The sequence below is a fragment of the Salvelinus fontinalis genome, chromosome 15 (assembly GCF_029448725.1).
Source record: "Salvelinus fontinalis isolate EN_2023a chromosome 15, ASM2944872v1, whole genome shotgun sequence".
Lineage (NCBI taxonomy): Eukaryota > Metazoa > Chordata > Actinopteri > Salmoniformes > Salmonidae > Salvelinus > Salvelinus fontinalis.
The window spans coordinates 37,706,943-37,732,385 of NC_074679.1; the positions used below are offsets into that span (position 1 = coordinate 37,706,943).

At 44.2% G+C, this 25,443-nt stretch overlaps 1 protein-coding gene across 7 annotated transcripts in view; it reads left to right on the forward strand.

The window, feature by feature from the left end:
- LOC129811911 (neuronal PAS domain-containing protein 3-like) overlaps positions 1–25,443 on the forward strand; it is a 219,638-nt gene that overhangs the window by 75,766 nt on the left and 118,429 nt on the right. For 5 of the 7 annotated variants that reach the window (XM_055863661.1, XM_055863659.1, XM_055863660.1 and 2 more), the window contains one exon: positions 9,862–9,960. The exons of the other annotated variants lie outside the window; for them this stretch is intronic. In XM_055863661.1, coding sequence (XP_055719636.1) covers positions 9,862–9,960 — 99 coding nt within the window. The remainder of the gene's footprint in view (positions 1–9,861; positions 9,961–25,443) is intronic. 7 annotated transcript variants of the gene reach the window in all.

Genomic DNA, 25,443 nt, shown 5'->3' on the forward strand with positions numbered 1-25,443 from the left:
ACACACACACACACACACACACACACACACACACACACACCCACCCCTTGGTGTGCAATCACAGTGTCTCTGTGCATACTGGAAGTGGCACCTCTAAACCCATATTTGACATTCACCGCAGCTAAAACATTTAGGAAGAGAATAGAGACACTTTGGTTAAAGGTATCACTCTAACCAACTACTGCTGTTTCACCCACTCAGTGACTGACTGGCATCCTTATGATAAGAGCATGTAAGGAATGATGCCGCCATGCCATTGTCTTCTTTGTACAATAATACAGTGTTTACCAACCATATGGATGGGTTTTAGGTGTACCAATGGCTGCCTTCTCTCCCTGTGTCTGTACATGTCTGTTCACGTCTGTACACGTCTGTGCACATCTGTGCACGTGGTACATCGTCCAAAGGAGATGACCACTGAAAAGGGCTTGTGTGACATTGCTTTCCAAGACTCTTTTGTTGCTGATTAAGTAGTGGTGGTTTCCTGTTGTCACAGCCAAGGAGAGGAGTGGTATCTCTGCCTTTGTCCTCAGCCCAGCGCTGTGTCCTGCAACCAGCAGAGAGTGTTTGTCAGTGCATGGGTGAGTGAATGACAGCGTTGTGTAGAGATGGCGTGGCCCTCTGTTTCTCCCGTGCAGGGCATTGTGGTGTGCAGACTGTGCAGGTTTGATGTGGAGCACTAGACTGTGGTTAATAATTCAGCCTCTAAGCTGTGAGCCTGGGAGGAGACCAGCTCAGGAACCAGAGGAGGGACAGACGGGGAAGTGTTCAGGACAGCCATCAGACAGCTCTCCCAATACTGTTGGGATTGAGGATGCAAAGATATTTATCCTTTCATCACCAATTAAATGCCATTGAACATTTGAAATGGTGTCACCATGCAAGGGATTTATTGAATATTGGACCCCTTCCACCAATGTGCTGCTGATATCCATGAAAGCCCTTCTCTCTCCGACACAATTGCACATTCCTGTATAATTCATCTGAACAATTCGTGAATGTGACAGTAGTATCTAAGAGCCTATCCACTCCTCCACTCTTCAGGGTTTATACACTCTGTGATGGTCTGTCAAGTACCACTAAGAGTCCCAGTTAACAGCCCAGGCCCCTCGGATGAAATATATTACAGTAATACAGCGTTCACTCACTTCAACAAAATGTCAGAGCAACCTTTGCCTAACAAGGATTTGGATTGGTGAAGAGTAGAGTAGCGTGGAGGTCACTATAGAGGAAGTCTAGAACATCTGCATAAAGCAGTGTATGATCTGTTCTGTGTGGTGTGAAAGGGGGAAAAGTGAGTGTGTGTGTGTGTGTGTGTGTGTGTGTGTGTGTGTGTGTGTGTGTGTGTGTGTGTGTGTGTGTGTGTGTGTGTGTGTGTGTGTGTGTGTGTGTGTGTGTGTGTGTGTGTGTGTCATACACTACAAAAGTATGTGGACGCCTGCTCGTCGATCATCTAATTTCAAAATCATGGGCATTAATATGGAGTTGGTCCCTCCTTTGCTGCTATAACAGCCTCCACTCTTCTGGGAAGGCTTTCCACTAGATGTTGGAACATTGCTGTGTGGGCCTTGCTTCCATTCAGCCACAAAAGCATCAGTGAGGCCGGGCACTGATGTTGGGCGATTAGGCCTGGCTCGCAGTCGGCATTCCAATTCATCTCAAAGGTGTTCAATGGGGTTGAGGTCAGGGCTCTGTGCAGGCCAGTCAAGTTCTTCCACACCGATCTCAACAAACCATATCTGTATGGACCTTGCTTCGTGCATTGTCATGCTGAAACAGGAAAGGGCCTTCCCCAAACTGTTGCCATCAAGTTGGAAGCACAGAATCCTCTAGAATGTCATTGTATGCTGTAGCGTTAAGATTTCCCTTCACTGGAACTAAGAGGTCTAGACCGAACCATGAAAACAACCCCAGACCATTATTCCTCCTCCACCAAACTTTACAGTTGGCACTATGCATTGGGGCAGGTAGCATTCTCCTGGTATCCGCCAAACCCAGATTTGCCAGTCGGACTCCCAGATGGTGAAGCGTGATTCATCGCTCCAGAGAATACGTTTCCTCTGCTCCAGAATCTAATGGAGGTGAGCCTTGCACCACTCCAGCTGACGCTTGGCATTGCGCATGGTGATCTTAAGCTTGTGTGCCACGGCTGCTCGGCCATGGAAACCCATTTCATGAAGCTCCCAACGAACAGTTTTTGTGCTGACGTTGCTTCCAGGAACTCGATAGTTAGTGTTGCAACCGAGGACAGATGCTTTTCGTTAGCTCTGCGCTTCAGCATCTGGCGGTCCTGTTCTGTGAGCTTGTGTGGCCTATCACTTCGCGGCTGACCGTTGTTGCTACTAGATGTTTCCACTTTACAATAACAGCACTTGTATTTGACCGGGGCAGCTCCAGCAAAGCAGAAATTTGACGAACTGACTTGTTGAAAGTCACTGAGCGCTTCAGTAAGGCCATTCTACTGACAATGTTTTTGTCTATGGAGATTGCATGGCTGTGTGCTCGATTTTATACACCTCTCAGCAACGGGTGTGGCTGAAATAGCCGAATCCACTAATTTGAAGGGGTGTCCACATACTTTTGTAAATACAGTGCATTCGGAAAGTATTCAGACCCCTTGAGTTTTTCCACATTTTGTTACGTTACAGCCTTATTCATAAAATAATTTAAAAAAATGTTTCTTCATCAATCTACACACAATACCTCATAATGACAAAGCAAAACATGTTTTTTGACATTTTTGCAAATGTATAAAACTGAAATATCACATTTACATAGGTATTCATACCCTTTACTCAGTACTTTGTTGGAACACCTTTAGCTGCGATTACAGCCTAGAGTCTTCTTGGATATGACGCTACAAGCTTGGCACATCTGTATTTGGGGAGTTTCTCCCATTTTTCTCTGTAGATCCTCTCAAGCTCTGTCAGGTTGGATGGGGAGCGTCGTTACACAGCTATTTTCAGGTCTCTCCAGGGATGTTTGATCGGGTTCAAGACCCAATCGGGTCTTGGGCCACTCAAGGACATTGGACCGCTCAAGGACATTCAGAGACTTGACTTGAAGCTCCTCCTGCGTTGTCTTGGCTGTGTGCTTAGGGTCGTTGTCCTGTTGGAAGGTGAACCTTTTCCCCAGTCTGAGGTCCTGAGCGCTCTGGAGCAGGTTTTCATCAAGGATCTCACTGTACTTTGCTCCATTGATCTTTACCCTGATCCTGACTAGTCTCCCAGTCACGCTAGTCGCTGAAAAACATCCCCACAGCAAGATGCTGCCACCACCATGCTTCACCGTAGGGATGGTGCCAGGTTTCCTCTACACGTGGTACTTGGCATTCAGGGCAAAGAGTTCAATCTTGATTTCATTAGACCAGATAATCTCCTTTCTCATGGTCTAATAGTCCTTTAGGTGCTTTTGGCATTCTCCAAGCGGGCTGTCATGTGCCTTTCACTGAGGAGTGGCTTCCGTCTAGCCACTCTACCATAAAGGCCTTATTGGTGGAGTGCTGCTGAGATGGTTGTCCTTCTGGAAGGTTCTCCCATCTCCACAGAGGAACTCTGGAGCTCTCTCAGAGTGGCCATCGGGTTCTTGGTCACCTCCCTAACCAAGGCCCTTCTCCACCGATTGCTCAGTCTGTCCGGGCAACCAGCTCTAGGAAGAGTCTTGGTGGTTCCAAATTTCTTCCATTCAAGATTGATGGAGGCCACTGTGTTCTTGGGGACCTTCAATGCTGCAGAAATGTCTTTGTACCCTTCCCCAGATCTGTGCTTCGACACAATCCTGTCTCGGAGCTCTACTGACAATTCCTTCGACCTCATGGCTTGGTTTTTGCTCTGACATGCACTGTCAACTGTGGGACCTTATATAGTGTGTGCCTTTCCAAATCATGTCCAATCAATTGAATTTACCACAGGTGGACTCCAATCAAGTTGTAGAAACATCTCAAGGATGACCAAAGGAAACAAGATGCACCTGAGCTCATTTTCGAGACTCATAGCAAAGGGTCTGAATACTTATGTAAAGAATGAATTTTTTATTTTTAATACATTTGCACAAAAAAATCTAAAAACAATTTTCACTTTGTCATTTTAGGGTGTTGTGTGGAGATTGATGATTAAAAAAAGTGTAATTGAAATCATTTTAGAATAAGGCTTTAACGTAACAAAATGTGTAAAAAGTCAAGCGGTCTGAACACTTTCCCGAATGCAGTGTATAGTGTAGCTTTGATATCAGGGAGCGTTAGACCCTGTCTGCTGGCTGGATGCCAGGACTCATGTAGTGGTTAAATATTCAGTGAGACAGACAGACAGCATACAGAGAAGATATTCCCTCTCTTTACACAGTGGATGATCTACTAGCTTGGAGAACTGATACACTTGACATTCTAATGTAGTACAGTCACAACATGCCCTCGTGTTGTACTCTACATTTTGTAGTTAATATATTTCTTAGACCAATTAAATGGACGAAAGTTCGAACGTTTTGAACTTGTCTTCCTCCATACTATACTTAATTATACTCACTAGTCTTACCAATTAATTATACATGTTGATGCAGTGCATGGCTCAACAGTAGCCTAACCATAATGTAGGTCCCTTGTGTATTATTTGGTAGGGCAATTAGTTACATTACATGATAAGTTTTATGTGGGGAGAGTTTCTGTTATGCTGAAATCAGACAGCGCTCTCCCCCTTGGGAAAGCTGTTAACTCCCCTCCAACCCAATGAAGGGTTAACCACATAGTCACAGTCGATGGCCTCCCTACGTAAGATTGATCTCTTCCCAGCGCCATGCAGCATGGAGAGGGAGAGGTACTGTGGAGGTGTGGTTAGTTAACCGGTGGAAGGACTGTGTTATTGTAATAGTCTGGCGGTACAGGGAGAGAATTTACCTGTAAATGTCACTCACCTCAGTCCTCCAGATGACATCGATAAAAGGCCTTTTAAATCAACTGGCTGGCCCCAACCACCCGATCCTGGAGTCAATATAAAGTCCCAATAAACATGTCAGCCAGCCAGGGGAGGGTTGGGTTCTGAGGAGGGGCTGGTACTTCCTCTGGGGTGGTGTGGTTTCATAGTGGGAGATGGTCCCTCCTCCTGTGTGTGTGTGTGTGTGTGTGTGTGTGTGTGTGTGTGTGTGTGTGTGTGTGTGTGTGTGTGTGTGTGTGTGTGTGTGTGTGTGTGTGTGTGTGTGTGTGTGTGTGTGTGTGTGTGTGTGTGTGTGTGTGTATGGTTTAACAGCGTGAGGTTGCTGTTCCTGGTGTCTGACCACTCTTGTTCATCAGCCACTTACTACCCCCAGGCTCCAGCAAATATCTTTTCATCATCACCGCAGAACCCAATACACCTCTACTCATGTCTGGCTCCATGGGTCTCTGTGCTCCTCTCTTCATGTCTGGCTCCATGGGTCTCTGTGCTCCTCTACTCATGTCTGGCTCCATGGGTCTCTGTGCTCCTCTCTTCATGTCTGGCTCCATGGGTCTCTGTGCTCCTCTACTCATGTCTGGCTCGCTCCATGGGTCTCTGTGCTCCTCTCTTTATGTCTGGCTCCATGGGTCTCTGTGCTCCTCTCTTCATGTCTGGCTCCATGGGTCTCTGTGCTCCTCTCTTCATGTCTGGCTCCATGGGTCTCTGTGCTCCTCTACTCATGTCTGGCTCCATGGGTCTCTGTGCTCCTCTACTCATGTCTGGCTCCATGGGTCTCTGTGCTCCTCTACTCATGTCTGGCTCCATGGTTCTCTGTGCTCCTCTACTCATGTCTGGCTCCATGGGTCTCTGTGCTCCTCTACTCATGTCTGGCTCCATGGGTCTCTGTGCTCCTCTACTCATGTCTGGCTCCATGGGTCTCTGTGCTCCTCTACTCATGTCTGGCTCCATGGGTCTCTGTGCTCCTCTACTCATGTCTGGCTCCATGGGTCTCTGTGCTCCTCTACTCATGTCTGGCTCCATGGGTCTCTGTGCTCCTCTACTCATGTCTGGCTCCATGGGTCTCTGTGCTCCTCTACTCATGTCTGGCTCCATGGGTCTCTGTGCTCCTCTACTCATGTCTGGCTCCATGGGTCTCTGTGCTCCTCTACTCATGTATGGCTCCATGGGTCTCTGTGCTCCTCTACTCATGTATGGCTCCATGGGTCTCTGAATCCTCTCCATAGGTGCCAGGTTGTTGTTGTTTCACAGAGCAAAATAGCCTACAATGTTGTCCCCCTGTCTTGTCAATGAATGACAGGTTTGAGGAAAGTGTTTCTCAGCAGGGGGTTTGGTTGTTTCCTGCTGCATGTCTCTGTTGAAGACTGATGATGCAGACCTCGTTGGCTGTTTTTTTATTTTGTTTGTTTGTTTGTACGTCGCTCAACGATTCCGATACAGCCCTTTGATTTGAGCCCCTTACCTCAGAGGAGCAGAGCAGAGATGTGCCTGTTAACACATTCAGAGGGCTGGAGAGAGAGAGGGAGAGGAGGAAATGGAGGGTTAGGAGAGGAGGAGGGGGGCTGGAGAGAGAGAGAGAGAGGAGGAAATGGAGGGTTAGGAGAGGAGAGGAGGGGAGGAGAGGAGAGGAGAGGGAGGCGAGATAAGGTGAAGAGAGGGTAGGAGAGGAGGGGAGGATAGGAAAGGAGATGAGGGAAGAGGAGAGGAGAGGGGATGGGAGAGGAGGCGAGAAGGGGAGAGGGAGGAGAGATAAGGTGAGGAGAGGGTAGGAGAGGAGGGGAGGATAGGAGAGGAGAGGAGAGGAGAGAAAGCCCCACCATCCACCCTTGCAGACCTCATTCACACAGAGAAACAGAGGCATGCGGTGAGCTGATCAGGATGAGGATCAGGCTGCTGTTTTGACAAAGAGCCATCATGGCTGGATATCAATCCTCCAGCAATCCTCCAGTGCTTTCTATATCTCTCTATCCACTCAACGAGCAACCCTAGTGTTATGCCTCACTGCAGAAAACCCCTCTGGTGCCAGGATAGCTATGGTTCTGACCTTCCAGGCTTCCTACCCCCTGGTCCAGCCCAGGAACAGCAAGTAAACACCAAGCTCCAATCCCCTAGCAGTAAGACTAGATCACCTGTCTAAATCCAGACTCAGATATACAGTATATGCAGGGGATTGGGGATTTTCGACCTGCATGTCAGAAGTTTAAACATGTTGAGAAAACAACTAAAGGCTCACAGGTGCTTTGGTCAATTGCACACAAGGTCCAACTGAAATGTGACTTCCTCTTCAAACCCAGCCCCTCCGAAAGACACACAGTTACATTTATTTGGGAGAGGTGCAAGGGGGCTGACACTGGGCGCCCGGGAGCTGTTGTTGAGGGGGGTTAAGTCACTTGCTCACGGGCACAACGGCAGGCAATAGCATCTAGGATTTGATACCAGCAACCCTCCGGTTGCCAGCTCACTTCCCACCAGATTTTTCCCGCCGGACCTGGGATTCAGACTGGCAACCCTCTGGTTGCAGGCCCGCCTCTCTAACCGCTAGATTACCTGCCGCCAGAGTGGAAACAGAGAAGGAACAGTGGTGTAAAATGACATGTTTTCAATCACATGGCTGATTCCTAGGAAATCGTCTAAAGGCCACATTGGAACATTTTATAGAGTAGAATGGGGCTGGTGGGATTCGTTTTCTCCCACGTGAAAAAGTGTATAATTTCAACACAATGCCGGTACAGTGTGTAATATAGTCAGCCTTGAAAAATGGTCCAAATCTCCCATCGCTGTCTGCAATTTACTTTGTGGCCTTGAAACCACATCTATTGTGCTGTTTTTTTGTGCCATTCAGGCCAGATAGTGTGTCAGTGCGCGTGTGTGTGTGTGTGTGTGTGTGTCTTTTTGTAGTTTCATTCAGTGTATAGTGGCAGTGGTGGTGGCGGCTATTGTGGAGCATATTGCACTTGCTGACATTACCCATACCTGCAAGGAATACATTCTACTAAGTGACATGTGGCTTGCAGACGTTTGTAAATTGCAACGCATCAATCTTGAGGGAGATGGCTGGCTAGCTAGCTAGTGAGGGAGATGGCTGGCTATCTAGCTAGTGAGGGAGATGGCTGGCTAGCTAGCTAGTGAGGGAGATGGCTGGCTATCTAGCTAGTGAGGGAGATGGCTGGCTAGCTAGCTAGTGAGGGAGATGGCTGGCTATCTAGCTAGTGAGGGAGATGGTTGGCTAGCTAGCTAGTGAGGGAGATGGCTGGCTATCTAGCTAGTGAGGGAGATGGCTGGCTATCTAGCTAGTGAGGGAGATGGCTGGCTATCTAGCTAGTGAGGGAGATGGCTGGCTAGCTAGCTAGTGAGGGAGATGGCTGGCTATCTAGCTAGTGAGGGAGATGGTTGGCTAGCTAGCTAGTGAGGGCGTTCCCGGAGAGTGCTGCTGCCATTTCTTTCCTGCAAAATGCTTCCCCCCTTCATAGTGAGACCATTTCACTCAAGGTATCTGCTGTTTAATAGGATGGTGTGAGGAGGTCCTTAAAGGGTTACTTTGGGATTTTGGCAATGAGACCCTTTATCTACATCCCTAGGGTCAGGTGAACTCATGGATATTATTTTATGTCTCTGCGTCCAGTATGATGGAAGCATAGCGTCGTCCGGGTAAGGGAGGGTTTGGCCGGTAGGGATATCCTTGTCTCAGTATGTAAAAATGTAATAAAATGTATGCACTCTACTGTAAGTCGCTCTGGATAAGAGCGTCTGCTAAATGACTAAAATGTAATGTAAATGTAAAATATGTGCGTTTCAAGCAAACTGATCATCCCAGAGTCATCTTCTATACCAACCAAATAGCATTTCATGGTCATGCTCAAAATAACATCTCCTAAGCCCATACATACCAAGAATAGTGTAACGATGTGCGCTGAGAGTCTGGAAGCTAGTTCAGGGAGTGAGTGTTTTAATAAATAAACGCAACGCAATACAAAACAAGAAACCACGAACTCACAGACATGACACCTTTTGCAGAAACAATAACGCCTGGGGAAGGAACAAAGGGAGTGACATATATAGGGAAGGTAATCGGGAGGGGATGGAGTCCAGGTGAGTCTGATGACACGCAGGTGCGCGTAACGATGGTGACAGGTGTGCGCCACAACCAGCAGCCTGGTGACCTAGAGACCGGAGAGGGAGCACACGTGACCAATATGAAGTCAACCTGCTGATGAAGTGTCTTAATATCCAAACAAAATGTACAAACAATGTCAGTGTTTTGCTGCGTGGTACATACTGTATCTAACGTTCACCTACACCTCGACGCAGTTCACTGATTCACAGGGCATATGAACAATCGAATACTATATCAGTTCTGACAGTCACTCTTTATGGGTGTGTAGAATTCAAAATAATTCCCTAAAAAGATAGTAACTTAATAAATTATTATTATAATTATTAGTAGTAGTAGTAGTATACTTTTGACATGTGATTTGTATTACTTTTCCTGACATCACCGCATGAGAGTCTGAATGTCTTATTCTGAGAGAATGTGGCTCCACAGAAATGTCCCTTCCATGTTTATATGGTTCCATGTGACTGAATCAACCCACCAACTTCACACACTGTGTTTTCATGTAACTGTTGTCTGGAAATGATTGCATGCTTGCGTACATGACATGTTCTCTTGTGGTACAGTATTGTTTAGAAACACCATCATTACTGAATACTGTGAAAAAAGTGACACATTTCTTTGTAACTTACATGAGAACTGCATCTTGTCTCTGACTTAGATCAATATGTGTAATTCATGATCTTTGTGGACTTTGAGGGGGGAGGATAGAGGGGCTCACACCAGAACCATATGCATACATGTATAGACAGTGTATGTATGGCTGTGCTCCATACTCTTCTTCTCTCCTTATAGGCTTTAAGAGATTTTCACGTTGTTTCTCCACAGCGACCCTTACTGGGAGAGGCCTGCTAATGCCAGCTCCTGTTCAGCCTCTAGGCCCAAGACACTCCACCTTGGAGGGCAACAACATACCTCATCGCCATGGTAATTCCATCCCTTTCCCCCTTCCTTCCTTTCTCTGCCCTCCCGTCTTCCTTCTGGACAGTTGCAGACCAGGCCACAGCTCAGCTGCTACACGTACTGTTACAATACAAGCCAACTCTCTCTCCGGTCTGGTTAGAGAGACAACATGGTTAAAGATGCCGGCTTGTGCATAAAATGATAACTCCACTTTACTTAACCCAACATGTAGGCCTAGATGCACCTGGGTATTGCTATCCTTTTTTCAATGTTAGCTTCTGTCGTTTTTAAATGTGGTCAATTAGAAAGTTCATGGTCGCTTCTGAGCAACACGTAATGACATGTATAATTAAAAATCCCCCAGGAAGCTGTGTTGTAATGTTCTTTATTTTTTGTACGGGAACTATTTATGTCATTTTGCTTTTTATGTAATTTAGATTTTTTTAATGTCATTTTTGACACTGAGTTAGTAGATCTAAGGGGAGTTAGCTATGTTTCTTCTACAGTAGGTAACTACAGTTCAAATGAAGGATCCCTCTCTTCCTTTGCCATCCAAAGACAATACAGTATGTAGACAGTCATACTCTAATTAAAGCTGGAATTGTGGCTCCGAGCGTTGATCAACAATACACCTCTCAGAGAAACACTGACTGTCCCTTTATAACGCAGGGGAGGCTGTTCTGTGTTATCAAACTGGGGAAGATAAAAGGCTTCACAGTGGGTAACTAGTCAGTGGCATTGTGGGAAGTCAACTTTTGACGTATTCCTCTGGCTTACAGCTTCATAAGAGCATCTTTTCATTTCTCCCCTCTTTCATTTGTAGTAAAAGAGCCAGGCTTACACATTAGGAAATGAACATGGAGCATAATTCCTCTAGCTCTTAGATGGATTCCATCCCTCTCTCCCTCTGACGTACAACACAGGGGCGACGGCAGGATTACTGTCGGCCTGAATAAAGGGGATTTATGTAACGCTTTGAGAAAAAAACACTTCTTAATAGGTCATTACAGTCTGTGTTTATGATTAGCCTACTCTCAGGCCTAGACCCCTTTATGTGCTGTCTCACACACACACACACGCACGCACGCACGCACGCACGCACGCACGCACGCACGCACGCACACACACACACACACACACACACACACACACACACACACACACACACAGTATACTGAGGGTCCAGATGAATACAGCCCACCTCGGCCTTTACTTTCTTCAGCTCCTCACTTTCTCTATCTCGCTATTGAGAGTAGTGGTTCAACTCAGCACTAGCATTATGGCTTCTTAGCCAGGCTAAGTAGTGGCCAAATTCCAGCTGAGATGAAGAGGAACACTGTGTGTGTGTGCCTGTGTGTGTGTGTGTGTGTGTGTGTGTGTGTGTGTGTGTGTGTGTGTGTGTGTGTGTGTGTGTGTGTGTGTGTGTGTGTGTGTGTGTGTGTGTGTGTGTGTGTGTGTGTGTGTGTGTGTGTGTGTGTTGCTTTAAAGTTGTGTATACTATGCGGTAGGTAGCTAGGTTTAGATGGGTTTTTCTATGCTGATGAAGCTAGGCCCCATTCTGCCACCATGATTAGTTTAAACGGCGTCTGAACGTACGGGCCGGACAGCGTGTGTATGTTGTAAGCGGTTTGCAGCACAGGGTGAAATTGAGATAAATGGCTGTGGGTGAGAAGGATGGCCACTTCTTCCCCGAGCAGGGCCGAGCAGGGCGGCAGCGGCCCAGGTTCCCCCAGCACACCTGTCTCTTCTCGTTTACCAAGCTCTCTGAGGTGAGCTAGCAGTCCGCTCCACTTGCCCCTGATCCCCGTCTCAGTAACCCCCGTCCCTCGCCCCCACCCCCTTACTCCTTATGTGCTGCTTTACACACAAACACACACTAACACCCCTTGCCCCTAGATAACAGCATACAAGGATTGAGCTATATACCTTGATGAGGTGTGGGAAGATCAGGATGAGTCTCTCACTGTCTGTGTCTCAGTACACATCACCATTAATACACTACTATACAGTTAGGGCTGAGGAGCATCCATGTTGGCCCTTAGCCTAGGAGTAGATGTTGCTGTACATGAGATGGTAGAGATGACGCTGTCTAGTTTGAAGCATAAATTAAGCTTTTATAGGTACAGTATACAGTTATCCGTTATTACATCCCATTCAGAATGGTCCTTGGTCTCCAATTTTCTGTTTGCCTGTTTTCACCTGACTGACAAGGGCCCACAGTATGATATAACCGGCTACCTCTTCCTCCGTTGTGTCTTAACGCCATGTCTGTCCTAACCCCAGCTCTAGAAATCAACCTTATGTTGTGTAAGAACCAAGTGAAGCTACCGATTAGAGTAGGAGAAAGAGCGAGACAGGCCTGCAGACTGGAGTTTTATATACCGTGTGGCAGGTGGCCTGCTTTGCCTAAGGAATCTCTTTAGGGCATGACAGCTCTGAAAACACATAAATCCTTCCTCCTCCCCTCCCCTCTTCCTCCCCTCTTCCTCTCCCTCTCTCTTATCTCACATTCCCATTGCCATGGGGATTCTTTATGCATGCAGCTGCAAAACTTCCATACTCCAGGTATAAAACTCGAACATAGCAGCTGTTCCTTTACCCCCAAACCAAATATAAAAGGAGACTTGAAAACCAAGTCTGAAATAGCTTTCTAGGTGGGAGAGTGGAAGTGGAATTTTAGCCAGAGCATGTCAGGAACCAAGCTGTGTGTGTCTGTTTGTGTGTGTTTAAGTGGTGCCGTTTAGACACTTATCTTTTGTCAGGGGGGGATTAGGGTGAGAGGTCATAGGTCAAGGTCAGAACATCCTGATCTGTCAGTCTGCCTGTCTGTCTCATGCCAGGTGGGCTGAGGCTCCAGACAGATACCACAAGTCAGCCAAGGAGCTAGTGAGTGAGGGATGGCCGAAATGAGAGAGTGATAGTGAGATTAAAGGAGAGAAATGAGATTGAGTGTTAACAGGAGTCACTGTGGGTACTGTGGGTGCGGGTTATGTTAGGGACCCAAGGAGGCAGTGGCTCTCTTAAAATACTCCAGTCTTGAACATACTCTTCTCAGTAGGAACATGCTTATATCTGAAAATACAAATGCAGAAGGTATTGTCATCAAACTGAATAAGTTATGAATTCATTTAAGTGCTTGCATATAATATACAATATGTATTGTATGTATGTTAATATCACTTTATAAAATAGATATAACACACCACTAAACAGCTCTTGTACAGCATATATTTCAAGACCAATGACAAAGAATTACCAAACAAAACATCGTTATAGGTTTATGCTATGTAGCTTAGTCACGTCCTTAAAGGCCCGGTGCAGTCAAAAACTAGATTTTTCTGTGTTTTATATATATTTCCACGCTATAAGGTTGGAATAATAATGTGAAATTGTGAAAATTATGATAATGCCCTTTTAGTGTAAGTGCTATTTGAAAAGACTGAAAGCTCAGCCTGTTCTGGTGGGATGGAGTTTTGGCTTTACATGGTGACATCACCACGCAACTAGGCAAAGGGCAGTCTCTACGTTTGGAAGTCTTTTTCTAATCGGTCTATTAACTTAATAATTAACTTAATAGACCAATAAGAAAGAGACTTCCAAACTTAGAGACTGCCCTTTGCCTAGTAGCTATTTTGGTTTCATTTTGACCTTTTTAATTGAAAACAATCACAGTAAGGTACTTAATTGTTACCCAGAAATGATTTGATATTGAGATAAAAACGTCTGCATTGGACCTTTAAGTGTGTGTCTCGGCATGCTCAGGTTGGACCTCTTGGCAGCCATTGAAGCAGCAGGACAAGGAGCTATATGACACATTGGCAAGGGTAGTCAGGGAGGCTCAAGGCAGGGTGTTCAACCATGTTTGTATTGATTTGGGATGACTATATTATGTTAGCTGTGTGTGTTGCCTCCCAAGTTCACCTTTCTACCTCCAAGTGTTTGGGATGTGTTTCTCCCCTTCCTCTTCCTCTATATTCCAGAGTGGTGATATGAGCATGCTCTCCCTGTCTGATGCCTTGTGAACATTGCATGAGCTGGTATATGGTAGCTACTACTGTATTACTTTGTTGCAACTTTCTCCCTTTGATGTTCTTTTTTTTCTTCTTTTCTGACCTACTTTTTCCTCAGATTGTAAAACTATATGGATTCTTTTGCTGTTTGTTAGATGCCTTCCATTCAATTATTTAAACTGCTTTCTTTTCATTTCTTTTCTCCTTCATCCACCTGTTTCTTTCTTTGTCTGCTGCCTGTCTTTTAATAATGTATTGTATAGATTTCCTGAAGTTGTAGTCTGAGGTACTTCTGAAGAGACCTGGGTTCAAATAGTATCCGTTTTCTTTCAAATCATTTTTTGCTGTTTGCTTGAGTCTGTCTGGAGTGCACAGGTGAGAGGCGTTGCACTTTCTGGGACTATTCTATTGGTTCTATTGCACCGTACAAGTCCAATCAAGTATAGTTGAAGTATTCCAAATAAAACTCTCTCTTTCTTACTTGATATATAACTGCTGTGTCCACCTGTTGTAATGGGGATTATTTTACTGAGATATTTAATACAATCAACTGACTGGTTTATGATGGGTTTGATTTTCACCTACTGTAAGTGTACCTACAGTACTCCACTTCAAGATAATTCTGTTGCCTCAGGCCATTTCCACTAAGCTACACTCTGCTCTGCCCCACAGGAGCCTGTTATAGGCACACAAAGTACTGAATATAAACAAGTTTTATATTCAATTACGTCGAGACCAGTGAATAAATGACCTAAATAATTAAACATATTTGTTAGGAAAAATTGTATATATTCAATTTAGGAAGAAAAACACATTTCAGTGAAGAAGATAGTGGGGGTCTAAATTCCGTCATGCTAGTTAAAAGCCTATCTACTGTAGTATAGCCCTGGTGCTATACCATTCCTTTACTTTCTGTGAAGGAGAAGAGGATTAAGGCAGAATTGGTCATTTACAGGTTTTTTTGTTGTTGAGAAAATTAAGATCAAAGTCAAATTAAGTTCATACAGGGCCATGTAATGTGTAATTTGTGAGCCCCGGAGCAATAACATTCTTTGAATGTGGCGTTGCGGCCGTCTTTAGATGTGGACTAGCTGTAATTACACAGCTGTTGCCGCGGTAGCGTGATTGACACATGTATTTGGCAGAAACCATGAGCTGCGTTTGGGTAACATTTCAGACATAATTAATTGATTCATATGCCTGTAAGGTTTTTCTAAAATATTAACAAGATAAGATTAAAAAGGCATAGAACCTTGCCTTGATGTTAGGCATCAGAGCTGGGTGTTATTAACTCGCCAATACAGTCATGAGGCTGGAGCTTTTGACCATAGTGGAAAAGTTTCATTTGTTTTTTTTTCAACTTTTTTTCTATAACCTAGGTATTTGTGGTTGAGAAACATACCTGTGTGAGAACTATTCAAAGGCTAGTTTGCTTGATATATGTGTTCGTCATTCAGAAAAAGAGCAATGTTGGTACACATACACACGCACGCACACGCACACGCACACGCACACGCACACACACACGCACACACACACACACACACACACACATACACACACACACACACACACACACACACACACACACACACACACACACACACACACACACACACACACACACACACACACACACACACACACACACACACACCTGCACATCTATGTATATACTTACGTAAATAAGGTTTTTTAATACATTTGCAAACATTTCTAAAAACCTGTTTTTGCTTTGTCATTATGGGGTATTGTGTGTAGATTGATGAGGACTTTTTGTTATTTAATCCATTTTAGAATAAGGCTGTAACGTAACAAAATGTAGAAAAGGGAAGGGGTCTGAATACTTTCCGAATGGACTGTATGTGTTTCTGGCAGCTCCTGACAGCTAGTCACCTTGCAGGTCGCTCCTGCTCATTGGCCCATGAATAAACATGTCTGCTAGTCCTGCATGGCGCTCTGTGAAACCTGGGCTGACTCTGGGTAATGGCCTCTCCAGTCTCCGAGACCAGCCAGGACCACTTCCTCTATTATGCAGAGCGACACAGCGATATGGGTTGTGTCAGAACCACCCTACTCCCTTACGGCACTCGTCAAAAGCAGTGCACTATATAGGGAATATGGCACCATTAAGGATGCAGCCGGAGAGGCTCTGCTTGCGATTATCCAAAGCAATCTAGGTTTATTAATGCTGCTTTGGTTAGGCATCGAACACATCTAGCGTCTCTACGTTTCTACGTTTTGCTCCGTGTTCTCACTGCTTGGCGTGTTCTCACTGCTTGGCGTGTTCTCACTGCTTGGCGTGTTCTCACTGCTTGGCGTGTTCTCACTGCTTGGCGCTGTAAACGCCAAACTTGTTTGAGAACATTCCGCTTTAATAGTCATAGTTGTCAAGCAGTCACTGTTGAAGCACATAGCATGGCTTCCAAGACACTGGGGAGATCCATTTTGACAGCTCTACACTATAGTTGCATGATAATACACTTAGCATATCAAGTAGGACTAGATATAATGTTATATGGTGAAAGAGGTTTTAATATAATCAATATACGGTCTTCTGAGGATGGGCGTTCATATTAAAATATGCAGAGCATTTCTAAGTGCGTCAGGTTTAGAGAGGGGAAGAAGGAAAGTGTCATCCCAACCATGACAGAATGATTTGACGTCTATGAAATGCAGAAGGCAACCAGCTATGTCAAAACATTATTTCCCATGCACTGGTTGTTTGCTTTGCTTTTGGCTTGACTGTTGGACTTGATGTAATTATATGTCAATCTCAGTAACCAAATCACTAGCTACATCAGATCTCGTGCATGGAAAGTGCAGAGGAGGAGGAGGGGCTAGTCAAATCAGAACAGAGGATGTAGCAGTGTTGACACAATTGGCAATGTTGTGTTTTTGCAGGAATTGATGAAGCGTATCAATCTGGTGCATGCTGATGCAATGGATCCTCAAAAATGTCGTCCTCCCTTCCTCCACATCCACCTTTACAGTACAGTTCCAGTTGATTTGGAACATCAACTTCTTGTTACCCAGTAAGCTTGGTGAGAACAGTTTCCATTCAACCCAGTCAACTCCAGCCTACCGATGTAATAGCTTGTACAGTACAGTAATGATGGATTTGTACCACAATTACGGTGTAGCACAGAAAGCCACTCAAGGAATGATCCTATGATGGTCAATCATTAGTTCACCTGGCTGTGATGAATGATGTGTTCTACTGTACAGTATTAGAAAGAGATGACCTCCACTTCTTTACTTTCTTTCTTTCATGGCCTTAAAAACAGCTACTGAATGAAAACGAACAGGGGAAAAACCTAGCCTATTTATCTCTCTGTGCTGTAGGCTACCTTCCATTTAACTGAGAGGAGAGGAGCTGAAAGGAGGGGATAGGAGAGAAGAGGAAAGGAGATGAGAGAAGAGGAAAAGGAAAGACAAGGAGAGTAGAGAAAAGGTGATGAGAAGAGTGGAGAGGAAAGGTTATAGGAGAGGAGAGGCCTGCATATACTAACGCAGTATACAGTAATTGAACATTACCTCAGGCTACACTAGCCCAGTAGTATCCAGTATCCAACGCGGTGAAGACATTAGTTACCCCTGTCTAGCAGGAAGCCAACAGTCTGTCTGAGCTCCAATTAAAAGTTAGACATCAGCTTGTTACTATGATGATTAAAGTTACAGCAACTTCAGAGCAGTTTCAATTCCAATGCATTATCACTGTAAGGTGAATACATTCAGACCGCTTACAGGACCTGTGCCTTACACGACTTTTCAGTCATGTTCATTATCATTAATAAAGCATTGTAAATGTGATCGAAAGCATTATCCATAGCGATCTCCGTGGCATTGACTTTTATTGGAATTTGGTATTTAACCTTTTACTGCAGTGGGCTAAATCAGGGTCACAGAGTGTTTCATGGTCTTAAACAAATCTACTTTGAAACAAAAGTATCTGGCAGTCCGACGGACTGGGTTTGGAGGATGCCAAGAGAACGCAACCTGCCCCAATGCATAGTGCCAACTGTAAAGTTTGGTGGTGGAGGAATAATGTTCTGGGGTTGTTTTTCATGGTTCGGTCTAGACCTCTTAGTTCCAGTGAAGGGAAATCTTAATGCTACAGCATACAATGACATTCTAGACAATTATGTGCCTCTAACTTTGTGGCAATAGTTTGGGGAAGGCCCTTTCCTGTTTCAGCATGACAATGGTCCATACAGAAATGGTTTGTCGAGATCGGTGTGGAAGACCTTGACTGGCCTGCACAGAGCCCTGACCTCAACCCCATCGAACACCTTTGGGAAGAATTGGAACACCGACGGCGAGCCAGGCCTAATTGCCCAACTTCAGTGCCCAACCTCACTAATGCTCTTGTGGCTGAATGGAAGCAAGTCCCTGCAGCGATGTGCCAACATCTAGTGGAAAGCCTTCCCAGAAGAGTGGAGGCTGTTATATCAGCAAAGGAGGGACTAACTTCATGTTAATGCCCATGATTTTGGAGTAAGATGTTCGATAAGCAGGTGTCCACATACCTTTGGTCATGTAGTGTACTAATCAAATCAAAAGTATTTATATAGCCCTTCTTACATCAGCTGATATATCAAAGTGCTGTACAGAAACCCAGCCTAAAACCCCAAACAGCAAGCAATGCAGGTGTAGAAGCACGGTTGCTAAGAAAAACTCCCTATAAAGGCCAAAACCTAGGAAGAAACCTAGAGAGGAACCAGGCTATGAGGGGTGGCCAGAACGTTTTACAGAAAATATTATTAATGTAGGAATGTTATTTGAACAATAATAGGTATTTTGAGTTACAAATTCATACAAATTCAGATCGCCATGTCAGTAGCTCTGTTTTGAATAAGAAGGGAGCGAGGCGATTTATCTTGTTATTGATAATGTTGGCTTACTAAGCTTGTATAGTCATAGAATACAGTCATTTGTATATCAATACTATCATCAATCCCCTAGGTATTTGTTAGGAGTGTTTTGTGAAGGGAGTGTAATGTATTGTCTGATAGTAAATGTAAAAGTCAGCAGAGTAAGCTTGGTTGAAAGATTCAACTGTGAAAGCGTTTCTTAGATTGCTTCTGCTATCAGCTGAACTCTATCACGGTGGAAGAGCGTCGCTATAGACATGGTGCATTTATAGGCCTTTACTTCCCATGTGTCCACTCACACAATCACTATCGCTCATAGTTCCCCCCCTCCCCTCCGGAGGAGCTCCGGCAATTTCCCCTGTTAAGGTTCCACTTTTTAGATGCTGCCGTTCTCTACGTTGGCCCAGAGCGAGATGAAATGTCTGAGTATGTTTAACTCTTCCGCCATGAACCTTTGAATGATGAAGTTTTATAGATAGTTTTAATGATCAGTCATAAACAGCAGAAGAGTTAGTTATATCCTCCTGACTGCTTTTAACAGTAATTGAAAGCTAAATAGTCTGGTGTTAAGGGATAGGATTTACGACCAAGGCCATGGTACCCTTTGAATATGAGAATTCTCTTTTTCTATTCATCGGAAGTTGTGACACACAAAAGACAACGAAAACACTTTTATTCATCACAACATTTGTAGAGCAAAAATATTGCCATTCACATAGATTCAATTACTAAATGGTATGAAGTGGTATGTTCACATGCTACAGTGTCTGTGGGGGGGATCCCTGTTTCTCTATAAAGGCTACCTACTATCTGCATACTATCTCTGTATAGAGATCTCTGTATGTAGCCATTCGGATCTACACCAGTCACCCCTGCCTCTGTCTGTCTCTCAGCCAACCCTGCACAGACATGCCTGCTGCCTCTCACTCTAAACCTGTGTCTCTCCCAGCAAGCCTATCAACTCAAGTCCAAGCTATCAGATTAGAATGGTCCATTCCTCAGTCTCCATCCAGTCACTCTCTCTCCATGTATTTACACTCGGCCGGCAGTTAGCAGGGATTGTTTTCAGTTAACCTGTTTCTCCCACACCTAAATATAGCATTCATATTTACCACGGCCGGTTAATTTGACTTCTTAATCATATTTGGACCCTACGGGCTCTAAACATCGAGCAGGCCACCTGTCTTACACATTAGAAGAGTTCCAGGGGACAGATGGGAAGATAAGAATGCTTGTCCTTGGATAAACACGTTCTAGAACTGACGGCCACGGTACCGGGCAGAGACAGTTTCTGACCTGGCAAGCCAATCCATCACTTAGCATACATTATGATTAAGTCCCAAATGTCACCCTATTCCCTATATAGTGCAATATTCCCTATATAGTGCACTATTCCCTATATAGCGTACTCTGGTCAAAAGTAGTGAACGGTGTAGGGAATAGGGTGCCATTTGGGACGTAGGGAGGCCTATGTGATTGACTGTATGCATGACTTCTCTGGGCCATTAGTTGTTTTCAGAAGGTTGTTTTCTGATGATATTAGAAATGTCCTAAGGGCGATTCCACGGTAACAGAGTGATGCTGAGACCAAGATTTTTCACTTTAAAATGTATCCCAAACAAAAACCAATGATTGCAAAGTTAAACAAACCATACAACTGTATACACAAACACATACAACTCTATCTCCACTGTTCTTCAAGTAAATGTGTTTTTGTAAAGTTTTCAGTGGAAATTGATAAAAGCAGTTGTATGGTTTGTTTAAATTTGCAGTCATTGGTTTTTGTTTGGGATACATTTTAAAGTGAAGTCTCAGCGTCACTCTGTTACCGTGGAAAAGCCCCTAATTAAGCTGTCACATGTACAGTAGAGCGGTGAAAAATATTATATTTTTTAGATCCCATAAAATAAGCAATATCACATTTACAACTTCATTAATAATTCCCATGCACAAGGTTGTCCGATGTTAAAAGCTAGCCTATATCAGACCCGGCTACTTGGTGTTTCGCCAAAGCATACGGAACCGTTATGTAAACACTGGCATCAGTTACTACCTCTGAGCTGAATCGTTGGGAGCTAAAGAGTAACTGACAAAAAGCTCCCTTTTTCCACACCTCCCCCTTCCCTTCATTCTTTCTCCTACGCCTCATGATCTGCTGCTTTCTTAATTGTCCGTGATGGTCTTTAAAAAACAATGGCATAATTACTCTCTCCCGTGTCAGATTAGAAGTTCTCGTTAGAGCCTCCTAAAGTAACTTCCTTCAATGAGGCTGAGGAGATAAATGTACTGAACACCAGGCAGATACTGTACCAGTCTTACAGTCATAGGCTATCATCATCTAATTCACGGGATTCTGTGAATAGACATTTACATACAATATACATGTATATTAACAAACTCCTATACCCATCTCATTGTCCTCATGCACTTTCATGTATTTCAATGTTCTTTAGTATGACTTAAGATGTAGTCTTAGGATTGTAAAACTCCAGCCTTAGAATTGATACATTCTAGCATTCTACCCTTAGAATTGATACATTCTAGCATTCTACCCTTAGAATTGATACATTCTAGCATTCTAGCCTTAGAATTGATACATTCTAGCAATCTAGCCTTAGAATTGATACATTCTAGCATTCTAGCCTTAGAATTGATACATTCTAGCAATCTAGCCTTAGAATTGACACATTCTAGCATTCTAGCCTTAGAATTGATACATTCTAGCATTCTAGCCTTAGAATTGATACATTCTAGCATTCTAGCCTTAGAATTGATACATTCTAGCATTCTAGCCTTAGAATTGATACATTCTAGCATTCTAGCCTTAGAATTGATACATTCTAGCATTCTAGCCTTAGAATTGATACATTCTAGCATTCTAGCCTTAGAATTGACACATTCTAGCATTCTAGCCTTAGAATTGACACATTCTAGCATTCTAGCCTTAGAATTGATACATTCTAGCATTCTAGCCTTAGAATTGATACATTCTATAATTCTAGCCTTAGAGTTGATACATTCTAGCATTCTAGCCTTAGAATTGATACATTCTAGCATTCTAGCCTGAGAATTGACACGTTCTAGAATGAATGCTAGCCTTAAAATGGATGATCATTTAAGTTCTGTAATGAATGACCTGTATTGGCTGTGGTGTTTGGAATCCTTCCCAGTACTTCCACCATGCCTGTGATTCCTGTCTGTGTGTGTCAAATCCAGTAGTCTTCCTTACTAATACAATACAGTCATGCTTGAAAAACAATAATGGGACTTTTTACAAAGCATATACCGTTCTGTATCTAGCAATATATTTTATGGCTTGCAAAATAGTGATGATACAGTCAATATTATGAAAAGGCCCTGGAAGTGTAGCTAGCGTTGGGACAATATGAATTCTGATCAGGAGTTTAGATAACTGACTTTCCATGGTCTTTTATCATTCACCAAGCAGATCTGCTGTTGTCTTCCGCTATGTTTTATGAGCACATTATACAAATTACACTTGCAACAAACACCATAAATTACTTGTATCTCAGGCTCACATACACACTGTAGCTTGGTGATGCACAGATAAATAACACAGCAATGAGTGGAAGGATTTCATTGGTATAGGGTAGAGGTGGAATTTCTCTACATAAACTAGCTTGTACAGTCGTTTCTGCTTTCTTAAGTCCCTGTCTGTCTGTTTGTCTATGTTGTTCTTGGTATCCCTATGATCAGAATAGAGGCATAAAGCAAAATACTGCCAGAGTACTTTCACAAGCATGCGGGACAGACAGCCAGACCTCGTCTCTGTGAAGATCTGGCATCAGACAACTTCAGTAGAGCGAGAGAGTTGTCTGGGGTGCATTTGTTAAGATGATAATTGTTTTTTTATCATCATGAATCAGTAGTCTGTATATTGAGGCCTCAGACTTTCAGAGAGAAGCCGATCTGTGATGAGATATCCCACTGGGCACAGGCGTCAGTTCAACGTCTAGTTTTGATTTACAGTTGGTTGAGTTGTCAACTAACGTGAATTCAACGTGAAAGCATCGAAATATTTCACCATGTCATTAGATTTAGGTTAAATCAAATCCGATCAGTTTTCCGCGACGATTCAAAGTCATCGCATTTCATTTGGGGTTTGAAATGAGGTGGAAACAGCGTTGATTCAACAGGGTTTTGCCCAGTGGGATTTGTCTTGTTGCTGAAGTGCTCCTCTTCTTCCCATGTCTTTCTATATGTTCTTTCTTCTGCCTAATCCTATTGTTTTTCTAAACAATGATTATCATCAGAAGCACCACCACAGTCGAACTCAGAGCTTGTAGCGAATCAAGGCAACCCGACAGAGCCACCACACCACTGCATCATGCATCAATTATTCAAACGCTATTGCTTTGTACAAGCAAGCTCTCTGGTGGAGATAGAGAGGAGAGAGGGATAGAGAGAGAGGTCTCTTCCTCTGCCTCTGCACAGCCAATTACTTCAAAATGTTTAGTTCATTTATTATTGAAGGTGTAAATCTTGTACAGGTTGTCGGCAGCTGACCCTGTGAGGAGTCTATTGTAACCTGCTTTGATCACGCTCCGCTAGGCTCCACTAGGCTGGCACGGAGCTGCCCTTCCAGCTGTGGCATCCAGCATCCATGTGCAGGGAGCCAGAGGAGGGGTAGGGAGGACTGCTGAGTGCTGGGAGGGCTCAGGGTAGCACCAGCCTCTCCACTTTAAGGATCCAAGTGGGTACTTATACTGAACAAAAATGTAAATGCAACATGCAACAATTTCAAAGATGTTACTGAGTTACAGTTCATATTTACAGTTTACAGTTCATATAAGTAAATCAGTCATGTATCAGGCCCTAATCTATGGATTTCACATGACTGGGAATACAGATATGCATCTGTTGGTCACAGACACCTTTAAAAAAAGGTAGGGGCGGGGATCTGAAAACCAGTTAGTATCTGGTGTGACCACCATTTGCCTCATGCAGCGTGACACATCTCCTTCGCATAGAGTTGATCAGGCTGTTGATTGTGGCCTGTGGAATGTTGTTCCACTCCTCTTCAATGACTGTGCGAAGTTGCAGGATATTGTCCGGGAACTGGAACACGCTCTCATACACGTCGGTCCAGAGCATCCCAAACATGCTCAATGGGTGACATGTCTGGTGAGAATGCAGGCCATGGAAGAACTGGGACATTTCAGCTTCCAGGAATTGTGTACAGATCCTTGTGACATGGGGCCGTGCATTATCATGCTGAAACATGAGGTGATGGCGGCGGATGAATGGCACGACAATGGGCCTCAGGATCTCATCACGGTATCTCTGTGCATTCAAATTGCCTTCGATAAAATGTAATTATGTTCGTTCTCCGTAGCTTGTGCCTGCTCATACCATAACCCCACCGTCACCATGGGGCACTCTGTTCACAACGTTGACATCAGCAAACCGCTCGCCCACATGACGCCATACACGCTGTCTGCCATCTGCCCGATACAGTTGAAACCAGGATTAAACCGTGAAGAGCACACTTTTCCAGTGTGCAGTGGCCATTAAAGGTGAGCATTTTCCAACTGAAGTCGGTTATGACGCCGAACTGCAGTCAGGTCAAGACCCTTGTGAGGACGACAAGAACGCACGCAGATGAGCTTCCCTGAGACGGTTTCTGACAGGTTGTGCAGAAATTCTTCAGTTGTACAAACCCACAGTTTCATCAGCTGTCCGGGTGGCTGGTCTCAGACGATCCCGCAGGTGAAGAAGCCTGGGCTGGAGACATCTGTGGCATTGTGTTGTGACAAAACTGCACATTTTAGAGTGGCCTTTTATTGTCCCCTGCACAAGGTGCACCTGTGTAATGATCGTGCTTTTTAATCAGCTTCTTGATATGCCACACGATTCTTGGCAAAGGAGAAATGCTCACTAACAGGGATGTAAACAAATGTGTGTAGCAAATTTTAGAGAAATAAGCTTTTTGTGCATATGGAACATTTCTGGGTTCTTTTATTTCAGCTCATGAAACATGGGACCAACACTTTACATGTTGTGTTTATATTTTTGTCAAGTGTAGTTTGTGAGGAAGGCTAGCGATGCTGCTCTTGGTTCCCACCCCACCATCCCAACCCTACAGTAGGTCTCAGTGCAGGGTGGCCCTGATATGATCACCATGCTGTTTGTTGTCAGGGCGATGATTGCAGAGTGGCGGGGGGGCCTCACATGTGACTCTGGGTTCACCCCTGGCCTGTAGTGTACAGCGTGGAGATGTAATGTAATATCAGCTTGTACAGACTTGGCCTAGAGATACAGGAAGTGTAGCCTTGTAGCCAATGACATGTACAGCCTTAGTTTTAGATGTTGGAGAAGTAGCCGTACAGGAAAGCAGTTTGGACTGTGGAGAGATCCTAAGGCTAATAAAGTTCACAGCCCATGTTGAGGATACTGCAGAGAGAAGGGGACATTGTGATAGTGAGAGGATACTTACACTATTGTACGTACTGTATTAAAAATATGCTACTGTCATAGCTACAAGGCTACTTCCTTTTTATTCCTCTCTTATATTTAGTCTCCTTAATAAGTAAAGTAGCATCATAAATATTATATTGAACTTCAGCAGCGCGGGGACTCAGTCTGCCATATTAAAGGCTGTC